Genomic DNA, 22,697 nt, shown 5'->3' with positions numbered 1-22,697 from the left:
ATATGCTTTCTATGGGCACGTATATTTTTGTATTCCCTTTCATGTTGATGTGTAAATCGCAAAGTAAAGCCTGCCAAACATGGTAACGGAAGCAGCAAGACGTGTGCAGACAGAAGAGGAATAAAAGCCAAAACTAACCATCATTAAAGTAAAAAGAGAACAGATCAGGCATTTCGCACATATGAAGGCTGTGTGTTGGCGGGGCAGTGAGCTGCACACGGGGCACCTCAAGGGACTGTTAGAGCTCCCATCCTGTTCACGTCAGAGTTCAGGTGCAGAAGTTCTCAGCTGATGCAGCAATAGCTGGGTGTACGAGGGATGGGAACAGAGGCACGGTGTAGGACTTTGTTGAGTGATGCAACTGAGCCATATGGAGCTCAACACAAGAAAGGCCAAGAAGATAGTGGTGGCCCTCAGGAGGTTCCAGGGTTCAACAGTCCCAAGTGATGGCTGATGGAATTAATTTGAAGGATGGAGAGAAATCACCTTTACCTTCTGAGGAGGCCCAAGTCTTTCGGAGCATGCAGACCACGCTTGCAAATCTTCTACCAGTCTGTTGTAATTGGGCCACACACATAACTACAAGTGAAAGTCACCCCTTACAGGGGGTTCTAAACCCTGTTGGGCTTTGCCCAGCGAGGGCAGGAAGCCTCCTCTGCTCCAGCCATTCCAGTTGCTACCCTCCTTCTGCAGCAGCGTCCATGCTCTTCTTGCCAATGTAGAACTCATAGCAGCCTTGCCAGAACCGCCTCAAATGGGCATCACCCCACCCTCTCCGAAGCTGAATACAACTGAAGCTCCGCCCCCACTTGCCATGTCCCCAACAAACTCCTCAAGTGCTCATCCTCTTGTGCGCCGCTTTAGTGCCGACCAAGCAACATGAGATGAATCTCGGACCCTGGATGTTTCTGAAACGACTGGTGGAGGGAGGCCGAAACCTTTGTCCAAGCCAGATGCTGCTACAGACCAGTCCGCTTTTGTTTGGGCCACACAGACATTGTCCAAGTATTCAAATCAAGCTACTGCATTTGCATTTATTTACATAACTGCTGTCACCAAAAACTTCGGAGGTTATATTTTTTTTTTTTTTTTTTTTTGGGGGGGTGGTTTAAAAAATAAAATAAAAATCGGAAAAGGAATAAGGGAAATAAAACATTTAATATGTGCAATGTCAACCAAGGCAGTTTTTATATTGCATTTACTAATTCTGCATCAAGTTTTAAAATAAAAAAGGTTCAGATTACAAATATACTGCGAAATGGCAGAACAAAATAAAAATATTTGAGACACGGTTTCTTTGAAACCTGCAACTCTTAAAAGATGTAAAGTGTGTTCAAACTGGACCATGGTGGCTACTTTTTACAGTTAAATTTTCCTTCTCAATCACAATGAGATGTATATGGTTAACAAGCGGAGTGTGAAAAATAATATTCCTTAAGCACGGAGGGCTGCCAGTACACTAAGGTGTTAAGAGATGCCGAACGTCCCAAGAGCTCTCGGCAACATAAGGTTCGCCTGGTACAAAGAGTTCTCTGTCCCAAGGCAGAAGCCACTTGGCCTACCATTTAGTCACCACATATGATGTCCCCTGGGGGCCTTCTCCAACTCCACCTCCTGTTCAGTCAGCCTCAGGAAGGGACCGCTTCATCTTGGGTCCCAGGGTGTGGGCCAGCAGAAGGTGAGCACTTTTCTCCATCTCCTCCATCTGCACCTCCATGTGATGGAGTGTCTGTTTCAGCTACCTTCTCCTCCTCTCCTCCATCCACCTCCATTTCCCCGGAGTCTTCAGGCACAGCAGCCACTGGCTCCCCCTCGACCGCAGGCTCCGGCCCCTTCCCTTGCTTGGACTGGAAGACCTCTACTCCTACCATACGCAAGTAGTGGAGACGCTCGTTGCGGGGGACGAAAGCCCTGATGGAGGTCTTTCCCCGCCAGCCGCATAACTCGATGGGACACTGTGGCATGCTGGGATTCCTGTCGGGAAACAACAGAGCATCACCTGAATAGAACAAAGGTGTGCTGTGTGACGTCATGTGTACGAATATTTTACAAGACAGGGAATGTAAGATATTTATCTTATGTACATTTTGAATTAATAAAGACATGTTTATTTGCCTTTGAGACTAGTAGAAAAGATATTAAATATGATATTTAAATTAAAATTGTATTACATTCAACGGTGCGTAAAGGTAAAAAGTTTGTTAAATAGCGCAATGACACAGACCATGAGTGCACACTGCATTGCCTGCACCTGGGCCATTTACCTCCTTTCAGAGGTTAACAAAGCCCTGCTTGCGAACCAAAACCCTCAGCCGAGACGTGGAAAATTCTAGACTTTTGGAGCACTAGGCGCGTGATGTGCCGGGAAGCCGATAATGTGGAAGAAATAAAACGGGGATATGGCAAACGAGAAACCATCCCCCTCCGAGCCTTACTCATTAAAAAGCACACACCAAAGCTTTTATCAAACCCTTCATTTGTTTTTATTTACTAATATTGCCAAAAAATGAACACACAGCGCCTGTTTGATTCCTCTCCATAGACAGGAACAAGAGAAGCACTTTGATCTGTGTAAACACGGAATGGCTGTAGGAGGAACCTTCCATAGATCAGCTTTTCATATCTACTCCCCAACTGCAAGTGCTCCCACTGAACGCAGCCAAACAAACACTGCTTCAGAATAAAATAAATCAAAATAGCTCCAGCTGCTATAAAACACAAGACACCCAAAAGGGTGAATATTAATATTAATCTTAAAAGACCCATCTAGAAGCTTCTGTGCAGCTCAGTTTGGACAAGCACTATGTTCATCTAAAGATGGCCTTACAAACACCACTATAAAATGGTATCTCAGTGCAGTCGTTATCAGACACTTGGAGCACTAGCGTCCAAATGGCCAACAGGTGACAAAACTTCACAGTGAACTGAACACCCTGCCAGGTCCTTCTCTGGGCCCATTTGACAACTCAACTCCATTGTGCAAACACCCTCAGACGATTCCCTCCTCCTTGGCAGAGACATGAAACTGAAGTTAGAAAATAAAGTGTCAAATTACCATCATAATCGCGCTTGGTTTAATCAACACTGAGCAAGGCTTCTACATTTTCCAAACGCTTCCAGCCTGCAGATGCCATGTGTAAATGTCTTAGATATACGCAATTTTACATACTAATCATTTTGAGATGATCCTCTACTCATTCTTCTGTTCGCTTGCGTGTATGTGTGGGTGCACATGTGAATTTTTTTGAGTGGATTAAAATTCATCATTTGCAGAAAATGCTCTTTTGATACTGTTTCTATGATATGAACAGTCTTACAACAACACACACATGGTCATTCAAAAGTTTTCACAGGTATTTATACCAAAATAATTTGGTTCACCTAAGTCTAGTAGGCCACGCATTTTGACAAGGTGGCCCTTAGTGGGTCGCGCACCGCTACTCTACAATCGAACGTGAAGAGGTGCGAGTACCAGAATCAGTACCAGGTCTGTAACCCGTTACAGCCCACAATCACTAGTTTAATACACCAGTGAATACATAACAGTTTATATCTACACAGCGGAGGTCATCCATGGCCTTTGGAACACACTACTTCTGTTGCACTTGTGCTCTTCATTCTGAATTAGCTGCTGAAACGCATCACACGATTCAACTATTATTAAACATTTACTTACATTACTTCATCCAGCCAACACTTTTCTCCAAAGTGATGTACAATGTTAATGTGCACAGCTGAGTAACTTTACTGGGGCAAATTCTCACTAAGTTTCACGCCTTGGCTCAAGGGTACTACAGCACTCAGATTTGAAAGAAGCAGCTCTATCCACTGGCTGAAGAATGCCTTTTATAATGTATCGAGGCAGTTAAAAGAGTGATAGGTAGGGCTGCTGTAGTACCCTCCATCTGATGGAGTAAAAATTACCCAGCTGTGTAAATGGGTAAATCGTTGCAAGTAGCTTAACATTGTCACTTTGCAGAGGTGAGCAATAAATAAATGTAAATGTGTCATTGGAGAAATACTTGTAATATCAGTGGATAAATCAGCCATTTCCTCATGTTACCCGTTAAATATAACAAATATTATATTAATTACGTTTATCACAATATCATTCTCAGCCTTCCGGCACTACTTTGCTTCCTCAAGCCTATAAAAAGTATAAAGTCCTGTGCTAAAGTAGTTTCAATTGTCCAACACAATCAGCTGTTAAATCATGGTAAAACCAGAGCTGATCGAGAAACAACAACAACAAGAGAGGAGTTCTGGCAGGACGGCGATTCTTAAATGTCACTTCCTCAGTGGCCAAAGAGCAGAGCTTCTCCGAGTCCTTGAGTGTGGTGACCACAGAAAGGGGGATGTGCTGATGTACGTCCTCCGTGTGCTGCGGGTTAAGTGCACTCATCATCCATTAGCGCAAGGTTGACCGTCTTCCCCCGCGTGGTCCTCTGCATCAAGGACATGCGAGTGCTTTACTCTCATCTCCCCCCCCCATGTCTTCTGCATACAGACACCTATTTATTTATACAAGGCTGATTTGAGCGACTCCGCAACATTTTGCTTATTGCAGCAGAAAAAGGTCCCGATACAGCTCTGCGCCTCCCCAGTGAAGGTAATATCCACCACTTAACGCAGAGGAGCCATAAATCAAATGCTAAGCCAGTGGGAGCAGCAAGCAGACACACTGCTCATTGGGGTCAGTGCTAACGTGCCGTGTTAGTGAGTACAGCGGTCCGCGGAACACTGTCGAGGACCAAAGACCGTATTAGCAGCGTATATGGTCTTGTTGGTACTATGTAAGAGCACGTGTTTGTGTGTGTCCTCTATACAAGCAGAAGGGAAGACACTCACTGTTGATCGGGTTGGTACCTCAAGACGATGCTGCCCATTTCTGTAAAGTAAAAGATGTGTTAATTACCTTACCACTTTAGCATATATATCCCATTAAACGATGAACGTGGACAGTTAAATGTGCATAAATAGTATTAAAAGGTGCATTTGCATTTCACAGAATTTGCATGTGCACATATAACCTGAGGGAGTCCGACCTTGTCAGGCCAAGGGCCACTATCGTTACTGTGCGCAGGTCTGATTGTCGCATGCATAAAAATTATAAAAAGTAAAATATCATTGAATATCGATATTATGTAAAACATAAAATATCTAAACTATATTAATCTATTGTATTTTATTTGGATGTGGTGTGTGTGTGTGTGTGTGTGTGTAATAAATAATCCTGCGTAACATAGCGTAAACAAAGGCACGTGAGAAGCTGTAAAGGGGACAGACTGGCCAGGGGACAGGAGGCTCAGTTTCTGGAGCACCCTGACATGGCCAGGAGGACCGACCCAGCTTCTTGGCCTGTGCATACGCGTCGCTCTCCAGCTTGTTCAGGTACGGATTCTCCTGGGTCAGCAGCACTTTGATGTCCTCCACGCTCACATTCACAATCCTGGCCCCGATGTACGGGAACAGCGTGTAGATGCCCTGCGAGGAGAGGACAGAGGGGTCAGTTAAAAATCCGCCGCAGAAATCACGCTCTGGAAGCTCATCGTTTATACTTAAAGAACGTCACTCCTCCTCTCCCACTGCCAAGCACACAGCACAGCTGCGAAGGTGCCTCGTACCTCCTGGGCGAGCCTGAAGGCACAGCCGAACTGCTCTCCATCGTTGTTGCGGGACCACACCTTCACCCCAGTGTTAATTACCTTAATTACCAAAAGGCACCCAAAAGACACAGAGAAAACCGAGTCTGTGAAAACTTGACCGTATCGCTCCAGCACATTTAAGCAGATGAAAGTGAAAATTACACTGCAGCATAAATACATAACAGTACTCTACATTTATATTTCTACATTAGTATTATTTTAGCAGGGAAAATGTGTGAAATCTGTGAAAAAATGTAACAAAGCAGTATTGTACTATGTGGCATGTATATACGTTTATTTTTACATATTCCTATGGTTTGTATAATAGACCGTAAGGGGAGTTAGAATTACAATGAGGCTGTTGGAAGGAAACCCCATCGTAAGTCGAGGTCCACCGGTGGCGCTCGTTTCCGGCCACCACGCTGCTAAGAAAAGCTGGCAGGAAACCCACTCCAGGTATGTGGTGGAGCAGAGGGCCTCACCTTCATTCGCTCGCTGTTGTTGAGCAGCACGTTGCGCAGCTCCTTGGACACCATGTACAGGTGCCTCTTTTTACCCTCGTGGGTCCGAGTGAGCACACAGGGCTTCGGGAAGGAGGGGGACAGGTTGTAGAAGTTCCTGCGTTTTACACACACACACACACACACACACACAAAGTGCCACTGGGTTAATGTACAGGCTCTCGGGAAGGACTCAAAAGCTTAAAACAAGAGGAAAAAACTGAGAAGCATACATTTTTTGACAAAATTTATTAATATGAATAATTTATCACCACTGCCTAGCTGACACTTATGGAAAGGGACTCATAATTTTAAATATTTATGCAACTGGATATTGTTAATGGAGCTCTAGGTCTCTACGGCATGGCCAGCCCTGGCAGTACAACCTCCAGGCTACGTGCGTGTGTGCATATATAATATGTATATATATATATATGTGTGTGTGTGTGTGTGTGTGTGTGTTCAAGCACTACACAAGCTGCACTTCCATCCCAGTCACACAAAAATACAGTGACTCTGTAAGATGTCAATGTGTTCACCCGGCATTGAGCAAAACACAACTGCGGTGAGACTATAAATAACACACCGCTGTGCGTGTGTGTGTGTGTGTGTGTGAGAGAGCTTCGCTGAAAAAGTCTCGGGCCGTTGCTCACTACACATCTACAAAACGCCACTGGCTCAGTGTCACGAACCAATGGTCGATGGAGTCTATGATGATTTCAGTTACTTGGCCTTAAACAAGCCACTGGTTTTCAACACCACTTATACACATTTACACTGACCCATATTATTTGAGGCAAACACTGATTTGAAAAAAAATCTCTCATGTCATTAAGTAAAATTTAAATATTCTTTAAAAAGTGAAATACACAAATACTGATTTAAAAAATCTGAATCTACAATGGACAACTAAAAGGTTAAGGAAAATTATGGCATCCAGACTTGCTCCTCATTAGAATTACATCTGTGCCAGTGCTTTTCGTAGTAACACACCAGGTTTAAATAGTTTGACTCTTCCACGATGCCTCATCAAGACGTTAATATTGAAGACGAAGACAAGATGAGGTCATCTTAACACCTTAAAAATGTCACTGCTTTCTCTGTAACCCCACAACACCACGGGAAGTTCAAACAACATGACTAATCATTCCAAAAGACACTAAAGGGACTAAGATTTCAGAACCGCTTGTCCCATACGGGGTCACGGGGAACCGGAGCCTACCCGGTAACACAGGGCGTAAGGCCGGAGGGGGAAGGGAACACACCCAGGACGGGACGGCAGGGACTAAGATGATACCAGAAATTTTGCTCAACTATCATGAGCAGAAATGCTAAAGACTGCTAAAGAAACAGTCATAGACCGTTTTCTCATCTGGGTTCGGTTAGGGTTCAGCAGTGTGCGTGACCCTATGTGACCCTACTGAGCCCAGCGAGAGGAGACTCACTGGATGGGCGCAAACACGGGGTCGTCCTCAGCCAGGAACACGAAGGGGTCTTCTTTGAAGCCAAACAGCTTCATCTTCTTGGATGGCGGAGGGCTGGAAATAGTAAGTGTTTCATGTCAACTGGGAGGGCTGGCTGGGGTGCGATGCAATGGCACTAGCAGGTCTCTCTACATTTGCATTTTTAAAAATAAAAAAAGATGCAGAAGAGCAGATGAGGACATTCAATCACACTATTTACCTTCATCCAGTGACGTCCTCGGCCTTTACGCTTTACAGATCTCACCTATACACCTCACGTTTAACTCGGAGTTGCCCCTCCCGCCTGCCCTGTCCCCAGAGAGTCCACTCCCAAACACAAGTGGTGTAATATCGCTCTCGCATTCAACAACACGGCATCCCTCAAAAACCCTGCTCATTTGCTGCCCAGTTCTCCACACTGCCGCACAAGCCAAGGATGGGAATGGAGACATCAGGAATGGGAAGAGAGACCGAGGAGAGGAGAGAAGAGAAGCGCAGGAACTGAAGGACTGCAACTGACCACTTCAAGGGAAACAAAGATGACCTTTAAGGCAGGGAAAGAACAAAGAAAGAAGCAGACAGATGGAGGGGGAGGGGCCTGCACATCCTGCAGGTTCTCAACTCTTGTTCAGCAGAGTAGCTCACCCACACACTCCGTCCTTCCCGCTGGTGGCCTCCTGGGGGCACTCCCCCAGTTCCGGGTCCACGGACGCGCTCTCTAAGTCTGCTGATCCTGCGTCCTCCTCAGCATGGGGCAGGTCCTCGAGGGCCTCTGCGCCAGCAAGCGTGCTGGCCGGTGGCTCTGCACCCGGTCCTGGGTCGCTGGGCGTAGCCTCATCGGATGGCATCGCATTGAGGTCTCTGTGTCGGAGCTGAGGAGCACAGTGACAACAGTGTGTCCGCGAGCGTGCAAATCTACTGTGCAAACAAGATTCACCAGCATAATGAGTTTTAGGACAGCGAAATCCTTTTTATAGCATCTGATCAAATATTTACAGCATATTGCATAAGGGTATGTTAATAAGCAACTGCAATTCAGCACTGTGTTAGCTCACATAAATTAACATGGAAACGGAGGCAACGTTAAGCCACGGGCTGGGACCTTAATACAGAGGGTCCTCAGCTTATAAACACTTGACATACACAGGCTGTTCCTTTAACCTTATCGCATTTATCATATTTGATTGTAACGTCTAAGGACGAGCGCCCCACGTGCGGTACAGTACCACCAGCACCACAGCTGTGGCCTGTCTGGGTCGCCGTCAGCGCTTGGGTGTCCAGCAGCAATTGTGTTTTGTACACTAAACTTTTCTTTTTATTTCAATTGTCTCGCATGTGGAAAAAGTGAGTGTTCTGGTGGTGCTGAAAAACAAAGTACAATAGATTCAAAAATGAAAGTGAAAGTAATAGTGCAGTATGCAATACTCTATTTGTAATTATTTTATTGTATATTATTCTATTTATATTTGCATTCTAGATTTGTGTTTAACATGAATTGTGTGAATTAGTAAGAAATACTACACGGTCGTTTTATACAAATTATTTGTGCGTGTTAACTGTTTATACTATATCCTAATGGTCCCTATAAGGGGATTCCTGACTTATGACTGGGTCAGTGGAATAAAACCCAGTTGTAAACCAAGGACCACCTGTACGAGCATAAGGAACATTCCAGAAGGGATTGGTTAGAGCAGTTGCTGCAGTAAGACAGGGTCGTTTGAGCTCCTCTACCTTCGGGTAGCGTCGATTCCACGGCATGGCTGCCTTCTTCACCAGTACTGCCACGAAGAACCCACCTGTGTTCTGATGGTGGGGTAGGATGCGCATACTGGGAGCAATGGAAACAGGGCTTAGTGACACACACCTAGCAATGCAACACTGCTAATGTAGTGGTTAGACCTGCTGCCTTTGGGCTCTGAGGTTGCAGGTTTGAATCCTACTTCTCCTTGTGGCACCCTTGATCAAGGTACTTAACCTGAACTGATCACGAAGAGCACCAGCAGCAAAAACCTTTGACACATCTCACTGCACCCTGGGCACCAAACAACTTTCCCTCTCACATGCATGAATTTATTAGACCTGGCCGGCTGGAGTACTATACACACTCAGACTCTCTTCACCTTTAAAAATGCATACACGCACCAAAGAAAACACTTTTCTCTCGGTGGAAAAAGTGACCGTGACGCGCAACGATCAACTAGTACGGAACCGGCACCCTTATCCGAGGTGACCTACAGCGTTTAGCTACACTACAGTACACTGTCTACAGTCATTCACTGATCTATACAGCAGAGCAAAGTAAAACACACTATAGGCAATTTAGAGTTCACCAATTCCCTGAACCACATCTCTGGAGGAAATCCATGCAACAGACTTAGCGGGGATCGAATCCACATCTTAGCCCATATCCCAGGGCTGTGTACTATGTATGTAAAACTGCAGTATGTCCAGTAAATCAACTACCAGCCAGGGTTAGGGGAGGAGCTGTGTAGTGATGTCACACCTACGAAGAATCATAATCTAACTATGCCCCCTGGTGGCAACTCCCATTTTTTCGGATAAATAAAATTGCCAGTTTTTTTTGCTCTCTTCACTTAGCATTCTGCTTTCTCGTATGTACTGTCTAATATACTAATAAGAGCAGAAACACTCATCTGGCAAATATTAAGGGCCACAAAACAGCAATGGCACTACAGTGTTTTCATGCAACTTGTGTAAACAGAGGAGAAACGTACCATCTCTCCAGCTTCATCTCCTTGAGTTTCTCTCGGTCGGTTGGCGGGAACATTGTGGGTCGGATCTGAGTGTGTCTGCTTACGGGCACCTCCGACCAGTCAGAGTACCATTCACCGGTTCTGGTCATCACCTGCAGAGGAGCCGACAAGTTATCACAGAGAGATGGGCTGCAAGTAGCAAAGTACATTGATATACACCGGCTCCTCAACATATAGCTACGAGCCATCTTCTGTAAAAGTCTCAGATAAAGCTACAATACATTGCATTTATATTTATTCATTTAGCAGATGCTTTTATCCCAAAAAAGGGTTTTAGAGCAGATGAAGAGCTCTAGATATAGACACGCACTTTGTGCCACACATTTCAAGACAAGCAGTGTAAAGAACTGAATCATATAGATTCCAGCTAATTGAGTACAAAAAGGGGTGCACAAGTGACCTATTTTGAGACCAACATTAAAAACATTCTAAAACTTGCTTATTAACGGTGAGCCACATTAAATAAAAACTCATTTAAAATGACAAAATAAAAAATTTTTTGCACAAACTCAGATTTTTGGCAGGTAAACATGCCCAACGTGTGCAATTTTGTTATTCATTGCTGACACTTAGGAACACCAAATGCAGGAGCTAAGGCACTTGAACTCAGGCACTGAAATTCGTTTTGTTTGAGATTCTTGAGATACTGATAAAGAGGATTCGCTGCACAACAAACATTGTAGAAAACGGATAAGCAAAGAAAATGCAATTAAAAATAAATAGTCTTGGGCGGAACTGCATCTTTGAAAATCTGTAACTCAAACATTTCCAACCCGAGAAGCTGGTGCCGGTGCCAATGTACTTGGCCGATTAAGCGTGGGAGTATAAATGAGGAACTTCTAGCCATCTCTGGATCACAATCAGCAAAGATTTGGGTAAAGTTCTTCAGCGAGGCGATGTACAACTCCTGACGGAGAGAGGAAGGGAAGGCAGATGAAGGTAGATGACAGAAAGCAAAATGAAAAATACCTTCCAGGAGGTGATTCCAGGCATCCACTTGAGCCCTGGAAGATCAGCAGAGGCATCAGCCAGCTCTAAAGCACCTGAAAGAGGAAGAGCCACTTAGCACGGTCACTTATCCAGCTACCAAACACCTCAGGCCAATATGATGGAAGCTTAGTTAAATAAATATTTTCCCTCTGTTCACCGCTATGGCTGAACTAGACCACTAAACCAACAAATACAAAGTGACACAACAACCATATCTGGTTAAATCAGTTTGTTTTCATTTTGCTGTTAGCATACCCCATTTCAACTGACATTTTTCACAAGCCGCATGCTACTTCCGCCATTGTCATCACCATTCGGCACTGTTGGTCCATTAAGTACGATGCCATTTCCTATTATATAATTGTACATATATCTTTGCTTGCACGATATACGGATACACAGTTGAAGGCATCCAGGCAAACACATCCATCCTGTTACCAAAAAAATAACTTAAGCTTGTGTGTCCTCTCCCATCTCTGCTTTCATTTGATATACTAGGGAAATCCAAGCACCCAAGACCTTAACTGAATGCTTAAGCTAAATGGAGCGTTCATGCACTATAACTTTGAGATCATACCTCTTAAAGAATGGATAAACTTTCACACAGCTACTCCTGTAATATAATGTAAATACATATATAAGGAAGGTGATCAGGAATCATGGATATTCTGATCAAGTTTTATGCAGCTACTTGTGTGATGCACATTGGTTCTTGTGGTGGAACGTAAGCTAACTGTACTTAATCATGTGTCATCTAAGTGTCCTTTTCTGCGAACTGTAATACACATTGTATTTTCTCTGAGATGTGTATCAATTTGGAGAAAAGCATCTGATAAATGAATACATGTAAATGTATTTTTTTTATACAATAGAAGCCAATGAAACCAAAAGAATTAGGAAGAAAAAAAAATCTGTAAGAATAGATAGTATTTAGACACAGAGCACATATAAACAACTTTTTTGGGGGGAATTTTACACATAATTAAAGGAACTGGGGAACAAAATCCAGACTGACTGACTTGATAGGGGTGACAGCCTTAGGAAACAAAGTAGTTGTGTAGTTTATGTCCATCTGTATCCCCTAGAAGGGGGGGGTGTTGAAACAATCATTCTAAGAGCGAATCAAGTTTAAGCCATTAAAATTAAAGAGGCCAATATTGTGCAGGAGGACAACTGCCCACGATCCAACGCAGGCCTACAGTACGGACAATTGAACGCTGGGTCTCCCTGCGGCACCATGAATTGTTCAGCAGCGTGGGAAACCCAGCCTGTGTGGAGGAGGAAACCCACAGCACCACATGTCAAACTAAAGACCAGCTGCTGAGACAAGAACCTAAGAGAGATAGGATTTTGACAGCAGATGCGCTTTGCTTTGAGATCAATGATGCATCTTTGTTTCTGTCTACGTGCCTAAGGTATTGGGGACGAAGCAGAAATGTGTGGATGGAGAACACAGTAGGGGGCTGCTGTAGTGAGACCGTCCATACTGAGAACATGCTCTCATGATCATCAACCAGTTGATGATCATTAGGGCATTTTCTCTACACTCAGAACATACAGTGAAGAAATGCAACATCTCACCTTCCATACATTTACATTTATTCATTTAGCTGACACTTTACTCTTGAGAGACTTACAGCGTCAAGCTACTTACAACTATTTACCCGTTTATACAGCTGGGCAATTTAAGGGCAAATACCTTGCTCAGGATTACTACAGCTGGAGGTGGGATTTGAACCTGCAACCTTTCGCTCTAAAGGCAACGGTTCTAAACACTACACTACCAGGTGTCCATACATGATCTCACAAAGAGTAATATTTTATTTTTACAGCATTTAGTTATTTATTCATTTAGCTGATACGTTTCTCCAAAGTGGTGTGCGATGTTCAGCTACTTACACTGATTTAGCCATTTACAATGCCAGATAATTTTTATAGGAGCAAGGTACTTACCCTGAATTGCTCAAGGGTACTACAGCAGTAGATTGGATCAGAGCCTCGACGTTCGAACCCGAAGGCAGCAGCTCTATGCAGTATGCCATCAGCTGCCCCCACACGCAGTAATTAATGAAGGGAAACTTATGATAACTAATGTTAACCATCAAAGTAATTATTTCAGTGCGGTGCTATTTTAGCATATATACCTCCTAAGTCAAGCTCGGGAGAGTAAATAAAACCTCTTGCAAATTTGAAAATGTGGTAACTCGAATGGAGGTATCTCGGGGGATTGCCAACATGAACCTACAAGTCCAGATCACCTACAACCCAAAACCACGAGACCCTGGTCCTGGACCCCTCTGGACTGCGTTCCCCGTCAAAGACACTAAGAGCTCGAGTCGGCCGTCAGCGAACAGACACACCAGGCAGCCCACACTCGCTCTCGCCCGCACTGCCCCGCGCACCGATGTCAGCTCTTAGTCATATTCCCCTCATAACCCATGACATCACTTGTGACTACTAGTTTACTCACAGCAACCACCTTCTATGTCTGACTCCATTAACTGTCATGCTTCTCCATTTATTCATCTTCACTGTACCTGATATTACATTTGTAGTAATTCATTTATATTTCATAAGCACCTGCTCAAGTGGTTCCTCCAGCGAACTCTCCCAGAGCGGCATGACAGAGCTTCGCGACGGACCCACCTTCGCTCTTCTCCAGCAGGGAAGCGATGACAGCCTCATCCTCGACAGGGTTCAAGGAGCAGGTGGAGTACACCATCCTGCCCCCGACGGCCAGCTGCTCCACTCCTCGGACGGCAATGCGCAGCTGCAGCCTTTTCAACGCGAGTCAAAAGCATGGAACCATGGTCAGTCTGCAGCGCTGCCACAAGGGTTCAACACAAGACGATGCAGCATTTTTACCCCTTAAGGCTGTCCTGCTGGGTCAGTCTCATGAACAGTGGAAAAACACCATCTCTGCTGGTTTCAGTTACCAACCCTTAATTCAGCGACAAGCTCCTTTACTGGATTCTCATGACCTCAACAGAGCACCTTCTCCTCTGCTTTGTTTGAAGTTCAGAAGACCGACCCAGCAGTTCCCCGCTGCTCACTCTGACACAGATGCTGTCGGTAGAGGAGGACTGAGGAGGTCTGGAAGCTCTAAGTACCAGAGGGACAGGGGCTGAGGAGGTGTATTTAACCAAACATTCACCCGTATGACCCCCAGGTGCCGCCCTGCTCTTGTACTTGACCTCAATTTCCACCAGTAATTGTGAAATTTTACCTGGTGTAATCCACACTGACTAAAAACACTGTCCCCACTACCACCACTACTGCTGCTACCAGAAGTACATGCTTTCCAGTTTTGGCATTTTATAACACCTCTGCGTTTGTTGATGTTTCAGACTGCTTGATAAATCACTTGCATACTTAATCAAGGTTTATTAAATATAATCATTGCCAAAATTAAATACAATGCACTCAAAAATCTACACTGATCTGCTGTGCAATTAAGAGCAGTTAGTGTTGGGCTAACCAGAGCTATTTTTTCCAAATGTCAAAAGCTGAAAAAGAATCTACTTACTCTGAATTGCTCTGGCAAAAAATTATAAAAAAAGAAAAAAAAAACCCAGTTGTATAAATGGGTAAATCAGCGTAACACTGTCAGCTGCCTTGAAGAAAGTGTCAGATAAATGAATAAATGCAAACGTAATGAAAAAATATTGTGGTAAAGGAAGCGTTCCTACAGATCCAAGCACACAGAGACACATGTAGGGAAACACACACACACACCCAGCTCCCACTCACCCATGAAGCTGCAGACTGTTACTGGTCGTCCACTTTTTCCACACATCTATGTTCTTGCGCATGGTCCCGTCTCCACTGTGGACGCACAACGCAATGGTGACTAGGAACCCAGAACCTTGGGCAAACACAGGCGTGTTCCTGAGCGAACGGTCATCTTCCCGTACATTCAGCTGTAGCTTAGACCACACACCCATCTACTAAACAGACTAAAGGGCCAGTGAAGGCTTGTTCTGGAACCTAACCTGGAAGCCTGAGGCATAGAGCAGGGAACACCCTGGATGGAACACCAGTCCATCACACACTCCAAGTCACTCATACATAAATACACTGTGGGCTATTTAGTGTCATAAATTCATCTGAAACATGTGTTTGGATGAAGAAGGAAGCTGTACCCAACTGCATAAACGGGTAAATAATTGTAAATATCTTAACATTGCAAATTACTTTGGAGAAAAAACATCAGCTCAATGAATAAATGTAATGGCACATGAAGAAAATAACGGTTCAACGTGCTTTTCAATTCACCCATTTCGCAGATGCGCTTTTCGTCTGGTTGCTTGTTGTTTTTTTTGTCCCGCAGCTCTCACTGCTGTTCACTTTACCTGCAGGGAACGTCGCAGAGGATTCGATCGTAGAACAAGATGTCCTTCTTCCCATCGCAGTCCACCTGGAAGCGAGGGATGTTGGACGCATCATGGTTGATCACCATGATGCAGGGGCTGTTCAGTCTCTTGGCTTGGTGCACCAGCAGGTAGCAGCGCTTGTTATCAACATCGTTGGCGATGACGAAACCCTCTACAAAGCACACACAGAATAATACATAGGAATAATCCCAGCGCCAACGCCCACACCCAGCAGCTCTGTGCAATATTAAAGTTCTTATTCATAATGTACCACCATGCCGGAAAAATGTCATATAATATTGATTATATGTCAATCATATAAAGACGAAGTATGAGACGCTGACAGTGAGCGCTACCTGGGAAAGGCACGTCCATGTCTGAATGCAGCATCTCTATCAGCTGCGCAGTCTTCGATCCGGGAGCAGCACACATGTCCAGGATCTGGAACGAGAAACAGCATCACATGTCTCATTAAAGGGAGATAATCAGGTGACCTGGTGAAGATGCCTTTTTACAGGATACAACGGTAATTGTACAACCGCCCGGGGTTCCAAAAACAATTATGCTCACATAATAAATGATATGCGAGACATTATCTTTATAAATACAGTAATTTGTTTACTCTCAATTCTACAAATATTAAATGTAATTTCCCCTCAAACATCAATGTAGATTATTAATACATGGAGAAATACATTTTGATTGTTGGTTGAAAAATTGGCTTTTTCCCCATGAAGCTGAGAGTCACAGTACAGTTGCAGGACCAGAAACTCATGATTCATGGGCAGATACGATACAGAGAAACACTGAATTATCATACAGTGTTGTAAGCAGAATGCGGCCGTGTCAAGTCTCAGGAGATGCCTTTCGGTTGTACCTCCACCACACTTTAATATTAATAACACTAGTAATATATCAAGCTGTCTAAGCAGGGCGCATTTCTGTTGCACTGAATAACAGCATTAACTCAGCTAAATTTTACAGGGGGAGGGGAGAGAAGAAGAAAAAAAAAAAAAAAAAAATCAGGAAGAGCAAAACCTCCCACATGTTGATTCCCGTCTTAATGATCAAACCCACAGCACTCACTGCCCTGCCAGTAGAGGAGCTTTAGCTCTTGTAAAACACTTTACGTCAGGTAAGTTACTTACCTTATGGTGCGGCTCGATCTTCAGGAGGAGGGGAGGAATCATGCTGACGGCTTCTTGTCGACTTATATTACCCTAGTAAAGCAAGGAAACACCAGGATCTGCATCCTACAGTCGTGTCTCAACAGATTTTTTTCAACACTACAATTCTTTAATGGTCATTTGTTTTTAAAAAACAGCATGTTGGGATCTGGAACCTCTCTGATTACGTGAAACGTTTTAGAAAGGAAGCCATATTGAGAGGGAAATAAAAATATATAATTAGAGATCAAAGAAATCACAAGTTTCTTCAAACAAATACACTTACAGATTCTGTTTCGCTCACTAGGAACTGGTGAAACTTTTCCAGAAGTGGGGACTTGCGAATGATTTTCCTGCTCATGTTGGTGTGCCACGCCAGCTCGTCCGGGTACCTATGCGTTTTACAGAAAGGAGGGCCGAGGCAGGAAAACGGGGTTTGGTTTGCGACCTAGAAGAACACAACCACAATAACCAACCGCACCGTTCCTTCCTGAATCCTGCAGGATGGACACTGGCATCTTACCAGCTGAGGGCCTGAGGAGCCTCTATCTTCTGGCCATCGATTTCAATGTCTTGAACCTCCTTGAAGTACTTTTTCAAGCAGTGTAGAATTTCCTTAGCATGGCTGGAAGGCAGCAGGAAAACACACCTTACATGACACACTGTGCACCTTCGGTACCCTTGCACAGGGGTCCTCTTCTGTTCCGACAATCCTGTCCTAAGTTCACAATCCCCTTATACCATAAGGACATGTAAATTATGCAATCAGGGCTTGTTATTTTTTTCTCCCCATTAGTTTCACACACACACACACACACACACACACACACACACACACACACACAAATGTTAAAATTCATTGTTAAAATACTACAACACAGTAATATACTCTCATGTTGCACAATTATTTTCATGTCTAAATCTTCCACTTTCTCTTTTCAGCGCAACCAGAACACTCACTTTTCAGCTGTACAGTATTCATTGACTAATCATTTATTTTCACCTTTTCACTCAGTAGCCACTGGAAATAAAAGAAACTTGGAGACAATCTCAGGCGATACGTGTTGTAAACAAAACGCTGTCGCTGCTGAACACTGAGACCCAAACAGCAACAACCAATGGTACTGTACTGCAGATGGAGCGCTCGGCGTTACAGTTTATGACCGGCAGTCATAAGTTGAAAGGTGAAGGTTAATCGGACAGCTGGTAGCGTAGTGGTTGGAGCTGCTGCCTTTGGACCCAAAAAGGACACAGGTTTGATCTCCACCTCTGGCTGTAGTACCCTTGAACAAGGTACTTACCCTAAATTGCTCCAGTAAAATTATCCCAGGTCAGCTAAATGAATAAACATAAATGTAATTCGCACGTGTCGCATGCCAAGACCCACCTGTACTGATTCTCCAGCACCATAAATGCAATTCTAGTCACCCCGAGGTTTACACAATTATCCCTAGCTTTCCTTCACTTTCACCTTCATAAGGTTAAGAATACAATGTGTTCATACGTGCCCTTCCATGCATCCCTCATGTCTGACGGAAAGCAGACAGTGTGTTTTCTTCCCATCCACACCCACAGACAAACACCTTATTGATCCTTAAAAAACTGCAGAAGAGCCTTTCCCATCAGCAAACACAAATTCTCAATTAGTAATCGTCCATTCCTTTCCTCATCTCCTATCCGCTCCACAAATCTTCAGTACTCACCTGTCACTCTCCATTCTAACAGAAGCATGTGGAATGACCTCGAACATCATCTCCTTTAGGCCGACAGGATGTCGCACAGTAATTCTATATTACGTACACTGCAGTATAGCGATTTATCATAACCATAAATAACTCTTTAATAAATGAAACCTAAAAAGTGTTTTTGAGTTCACAAATGCAGTTATGGTCACGATAACCGATGTTGCGCAGAATGACAGGGGTCAGAAAGCATTCACCAGTTTGTCCAAAGAGCCCCCTTACCTTTTGTACCCTGTTATTCTAAACGTGGCAGGGAGGGGCTCCCTCAGCGTCTCCATGAAGTGCTCGAACTCCCCTTCCGGAACGATTTTTTGCTCCCGGTAGTATTGCTCGAAAAGCTTGTTCTCCTTGATGATCTCTGAATACCCAGCTCCCCAGCCCTTGGGAAGTGGAGCAGAAAGACATGGTGAGAAACGTGGACATCACTACTGTCTCCTTAGTCACTTAGCCCTAAAAACGATGTACCCCCCTATTGCTTTGTGAGCAGCAGGTGGCACAGTGGTAACAACCACCACTTGGACTCCAAGGACCCAGGTTAAATCCCACCTCCTGCTGTAGTACCCTTGGTCAAGTTACTTAGCCTGAATTAATGCAGCAAGAATAATACAATAATAATAATACAAGCTTTATTGTCACATCATCATCAACATAACATGTAGAGAAGAGTGAAAAATCTTGAGTGCAGCTCCAGAAAGTGCAGTATTAAAAGTATGTCATAAGAAGAATAAAAAATAAATAAAAATAGATTAAAAATAAATAAATAAATAATTAAGAAAAATAGAGAAATAAACAAAACAGAGAATACAGGGAAATAAAGCAGTTAAAACGAACAGAAAACTGTATTGCTGTGCTGGAGCAAGCAACACGGAGCCATTTTCGGCGCCAATACCCTACTCTACAAACATATAAACTGATGTTGATTCATGCTGTAAGTCTCCATAAAGAAAGTCGCATAAAGGATTCATAACTAAAAAAATAGAAAGGTGTAAAATTAACATTCAGCAAGTTACTCTACCACAGCACTTACGTGGCTCAGTCAGTATGTTATGCTGCATCAGGCAACTGCAAACCATCATCGCCTTTGGTACAGTGGCCCCCATTGCGGCCAGTCTTAGAACTTATTGACTGCTTTATCTATGTAACCGTAACATCTGCCAGAAACTTGTTTTCCCACCGAAAACCGACTACACAAAATCCTCTGATTATGTTAACTTTATTGACTTTAAAATAATGATTCACTGCACATGACATGTTGAAAATCTGCCATTAAAATGTTTTCCACAAATCGTTAAGGGAGATAACGCCAATACAAATAAGAAAACATTCTCGAATTTTAATCTTGTCAATGGGAAAATCTTTGTAATTAAGAAAAAGATTTCTAATGCTGACTTTTACAGTACTGGTAGGTGAAGTTCTTACATGAGCTCATGCAGGAATTTGTACTGTTTACATCAGCATGTCAACACTGTCTACAACTAGCTCGAGATCGCGTTGTTTCATACGTAAGCGAAACGGGCTGCGCATGCGTGAAATAAACCGCTACAAAACACCGAGGTTCATCGTTCAAAGCAAACTGCGCATGCGTGCAATCAACACCCGAACAGGCTTCGGATGGCCGACAATCGATCAATAAATCAAAGGAGGATCTAAATACACAATTGTACAGAAAATTTTCGCTAAAAACAGCGCAGTAAATAAATCACTCCAAACGATACTAACAAAAATGCCATGTGCTCAATGACAAAACTGTGTGGGACGATCGGATCACACACAGTCACTCACGCGCTAATTTTTACGTCCACTCACTCACTGTCTTCACACTTGAACATCATTTAACTAGTTATTGCAATCGAAGTTGTTACAGCTGACGTTGCGGATGAAGACTCACTGCTGCTGCAGTTGAGTTAAAATGTTTATCGCATCGATTACCTCACACGTCATTTGTAATAGAGAATTTATTAAATTATATACCATAAACTAAGTCAATTTAAACGACGATGTAAAAATTAATCTTCTAACTGACAGGAGTTGATTACACTTTTAATTATAAAACTAAGAGTACCAAACTTACAGAACCGTCTCGGTCTCTTGTGTTTCCATTTCTGTCTCTTTGATTCTTCTGGTGCCTGTTTCTCCTCCCCATATCTGCTACAGGGAATACTACTGCTTCAGAAAAACGGCGTGATGACTTGTTTTGTAGTTCAGTTAAGACTATCAACTTGTCTACCAGTTTAAACCGTTGCATCAAGCACAAGACAGCTCTCACACTGGCAAAAACTCATGTGTCGCAAATTCCTCTATTCTGGTCCTTGGACAGAGGCCCTTTTGCCTCTATTTCATTGCCTGAAATAAAATTTGATAAATACGAAACACAAGGCAATTTTAGGGATTTTGCAGACGCAAAGGTTACCGACAGATTCTTAAAAATGGATTTAAATCGTCACCTAGTCGCTTTATATTTATTTTAATTATAGCTGATCATTTCACACGGGCATACATGTAGACTTCTATCCAGTGCTACAGGTTTAAATTCCTAAAAGGAAACGGAAGACTTGAGGATTGTTACTACAGCACAAAAAGACACTGTAAATGTATTATTTTTTTTAAGTTGATTGCATGCATTATATATGTGATTTATCAAACTGGTGAATTCATGAATTACATTCCGCTTTATCTAAAATGAGTATCAGTGTCCTACAGTATTTGGATTGGTGTAATTATGTATATATAGGCAGAGATGAAGCTACGCAATTGGTTATTTGGACTCGTGTGGTGCTGACCAGTGCTTTCTATTGGTCCAAACTGTTCCGCTCATGTTTAATTCAGTCGGTTGTATAACCACTGATTCGAATTTGTGCAGGTGCCTTGGATCTGATGTAATTAAAGTTGCTGTCCCTACTACTGTCGTACCGCCTGAGTTATGTTATTGTTTCCATTAAAGAAACAATCCGACATACTGAGATATAATGGGGGATATATTAAATAACCTTTTCCGATCTGAAGCCGAAGAGCTGCAATTACTCAACCGCTTATCATACGTGATGATCTTTATGGGAATAGTGACATTTGTCAGTTTACTTTTTGAGAACGTCCCGTACGGCAGGTACTCGAACACAAAGTACGGCTTCCCTATCAATGCAAAACTGGCCTGGTTCTTGCAGGAACTGCCAGCTTTTGTGGTACCGCTCCTTATAGTGGTGGGGATGAGCGGAGCGAAACTCTCTCAGCTGCCCAACCGACTGCTTCTCCTCATGTTTTTCTGCCATTATGCACAAAGGTAAGGATGATCCAGGTTTTCGGTACTGTGTTGAATATATCGGTAAGTGGACGTACGTTAGAAAAGGCGGCCGTAACACGTTAATCATGTGCCGTTGCGTTGTACTGTAAATATAGTAAGTTAATAATGCATGCGCCCTGCTGTGGAGACCAACAGAACATCCCCAAGAAGCTTTTCGTGCACTTAGTTTATCAGCCCCTTCCTGGATCGGGGCCTTGGTGTGGTGGAAGGGCTTGCGAGATTCTAGGGATCTCCAGAGCTATCTATGACGTCGGGAGCATTATGTTCCTGGTAGGGTCTCCCAAGGCAAACAGGTCTGGAGTGAAGATCCAGACTAACATGAGCCAAAAACCTCCATGAAAAAAGTAAACAAGCGAATGTTTACCCTGCCTGGAATACGGTCACCGGGACTTACCCCTGGAGCAAGGCCTGGGGGGGGGGAGTGTTCAATCTCAGCCAAAAAAGGCATCATGGGGGGGCCATGTGGGCCCACCACCTGCAAGGTCCAGCATGGGGGTCTGGTGCTATGTATACCTGGCAGTGGGAGGGGGCGGGGTGACGCATGGCATCACGGCCCCTCGCAACGAAAACTGGCTCTTGGCACGTGGAATGTCACCTCACGTTGGGGAAAGGAGCTGGAACTGTTGTGGGAGGTTGAGAGATACCAACTAGATAGAGTTGGGCTCACCTCCAATCACAGTGTTGGCTCTGGAACCAAACTCCTCGATAAGGGGTGGTCCCTCTCCTACTCAGGAGTTGCACAAGGT

General features: G+C 43.7%; 2 protein-coding genes across 7 annotated transcripts in view; one reads left to right on the top strand and one right to left on the bottom strand.

Moving 5' to 3' along the window:
* Nucleotides 1-1,139: 1,139 nt before the first annotated feature.
* nsun2 (NOP2/Sun RNA methyltransferase 2) lies at nt 1,140-22,515 on the bottom strand. 6 transcript variants are annotated; one of them, XM_018727195.2, is made up of 19 exons: nt 22,346-22,515; nt 18,876-19,033; nt 17,435-17,536; nt 17,198-17,303; nt 16,894-16,965; nt 16,102-16,186; nt 15,725-15,917; nt 15,123-15,197; nt 14,019-14,149; nt 11,352-11,425; nt 10,344-10,474; nt 9,340-9,436; nt 8,254-8,480; nt 7,591-7,683; nt 6,128-6,263; nt 5,625-5,705; nt 5,346-5,484; nt 4,849-4,888; nt 1,140-1,974 (listed from the first exon to the last, which is right to left on the bottom strand). In XM_018727195.2, exons 1-19 carry the CDS (start codon nt 22,400-22,402, stop codon nt 1,629-1,631), a joined length of 2,343 nt encoding a protein of 780 aa, XP_018582711.1. In that variant the 5' UTR covers nt 22,403-22,515; the 3' UTR covers nt 1,140-1,628. The 6 variants fall into 6 exon arrangements, with proteins under 6 accessions (XP_018582711.1, XP_018582710.2, XP_018582715.1 ...); XM_018727194.2 differs by lacking the exon at nt 22,346-22,515 and adding an exon at nt 20,725-20,923; XM_018727199.2 differs by lacking the exon at nt 22,346-22,515 and adding an exon at nt 20,073-20,581.
* srd5a1 (steroid-5-alpha-reductase, alpha polypeptide 1 (3-oxo-5 alpha-steroid delta 4-dehydrogenase alpha 1)) overlaps nt 21,436-22,697 on the top strand; it is a 20,123-nt gene continuing 18,861 nt past the window's right edge. Inside the window, exon 1 of the mRNA XM_029248131.1 lies at nt 21,436-21,930. Within this exon, the coding sequence (XP_029103964.1) occupies nt 21,620-21,930 (311 nt within the window). The 5' untranslated portion in view covers nt 21,436-21,619. The remainder of the gene's footprint in view (nt 21,931-22,697) is intronic.

This window comes from Scleropages formosus, chromosome 23 (genome assembly GCF_900964775.1).
Source record: "Scleropages formosus chromosome 23, fSclFor1.1, whole genome shotgun sequence".
Taxonomy (NCBI): domain Eukaryota; kingdom Metazoa; phylum Chordata; class Actinopteri; order Osteoglossiformes; family Osteoglossidae; genus Scleropages; species Scleropages formosus.
The sequence above is the reverse complement of the archived record's forward strand: the minus strand, read 5'-3'. Positions and strand labels throughout refer to the sequence as shown.

Coding starts and splice junctions, on each gene's coding strand:
- nsun2 (XM_018727194.2), bottom strand. CDS start 20,898: ATGCAACGGTTTAAACTGGTAGACAAGTTGATAGTCTTAACTGAACTA. Junction 16,187..16,893: donor AGATCGAGCCGCACCATAAG/GTAAGTAACTTA, acceptor TTCTCGTTCCAG/ATCCTGGACATGTGTGCTGC. Junction 5,485..5,624: donor CCTTCAGGCTCGCCCAGGAG/GTACGAGGCACC, acceptor CTCTCCTCGCAG/GGCATCTACACGCTGTTCCC.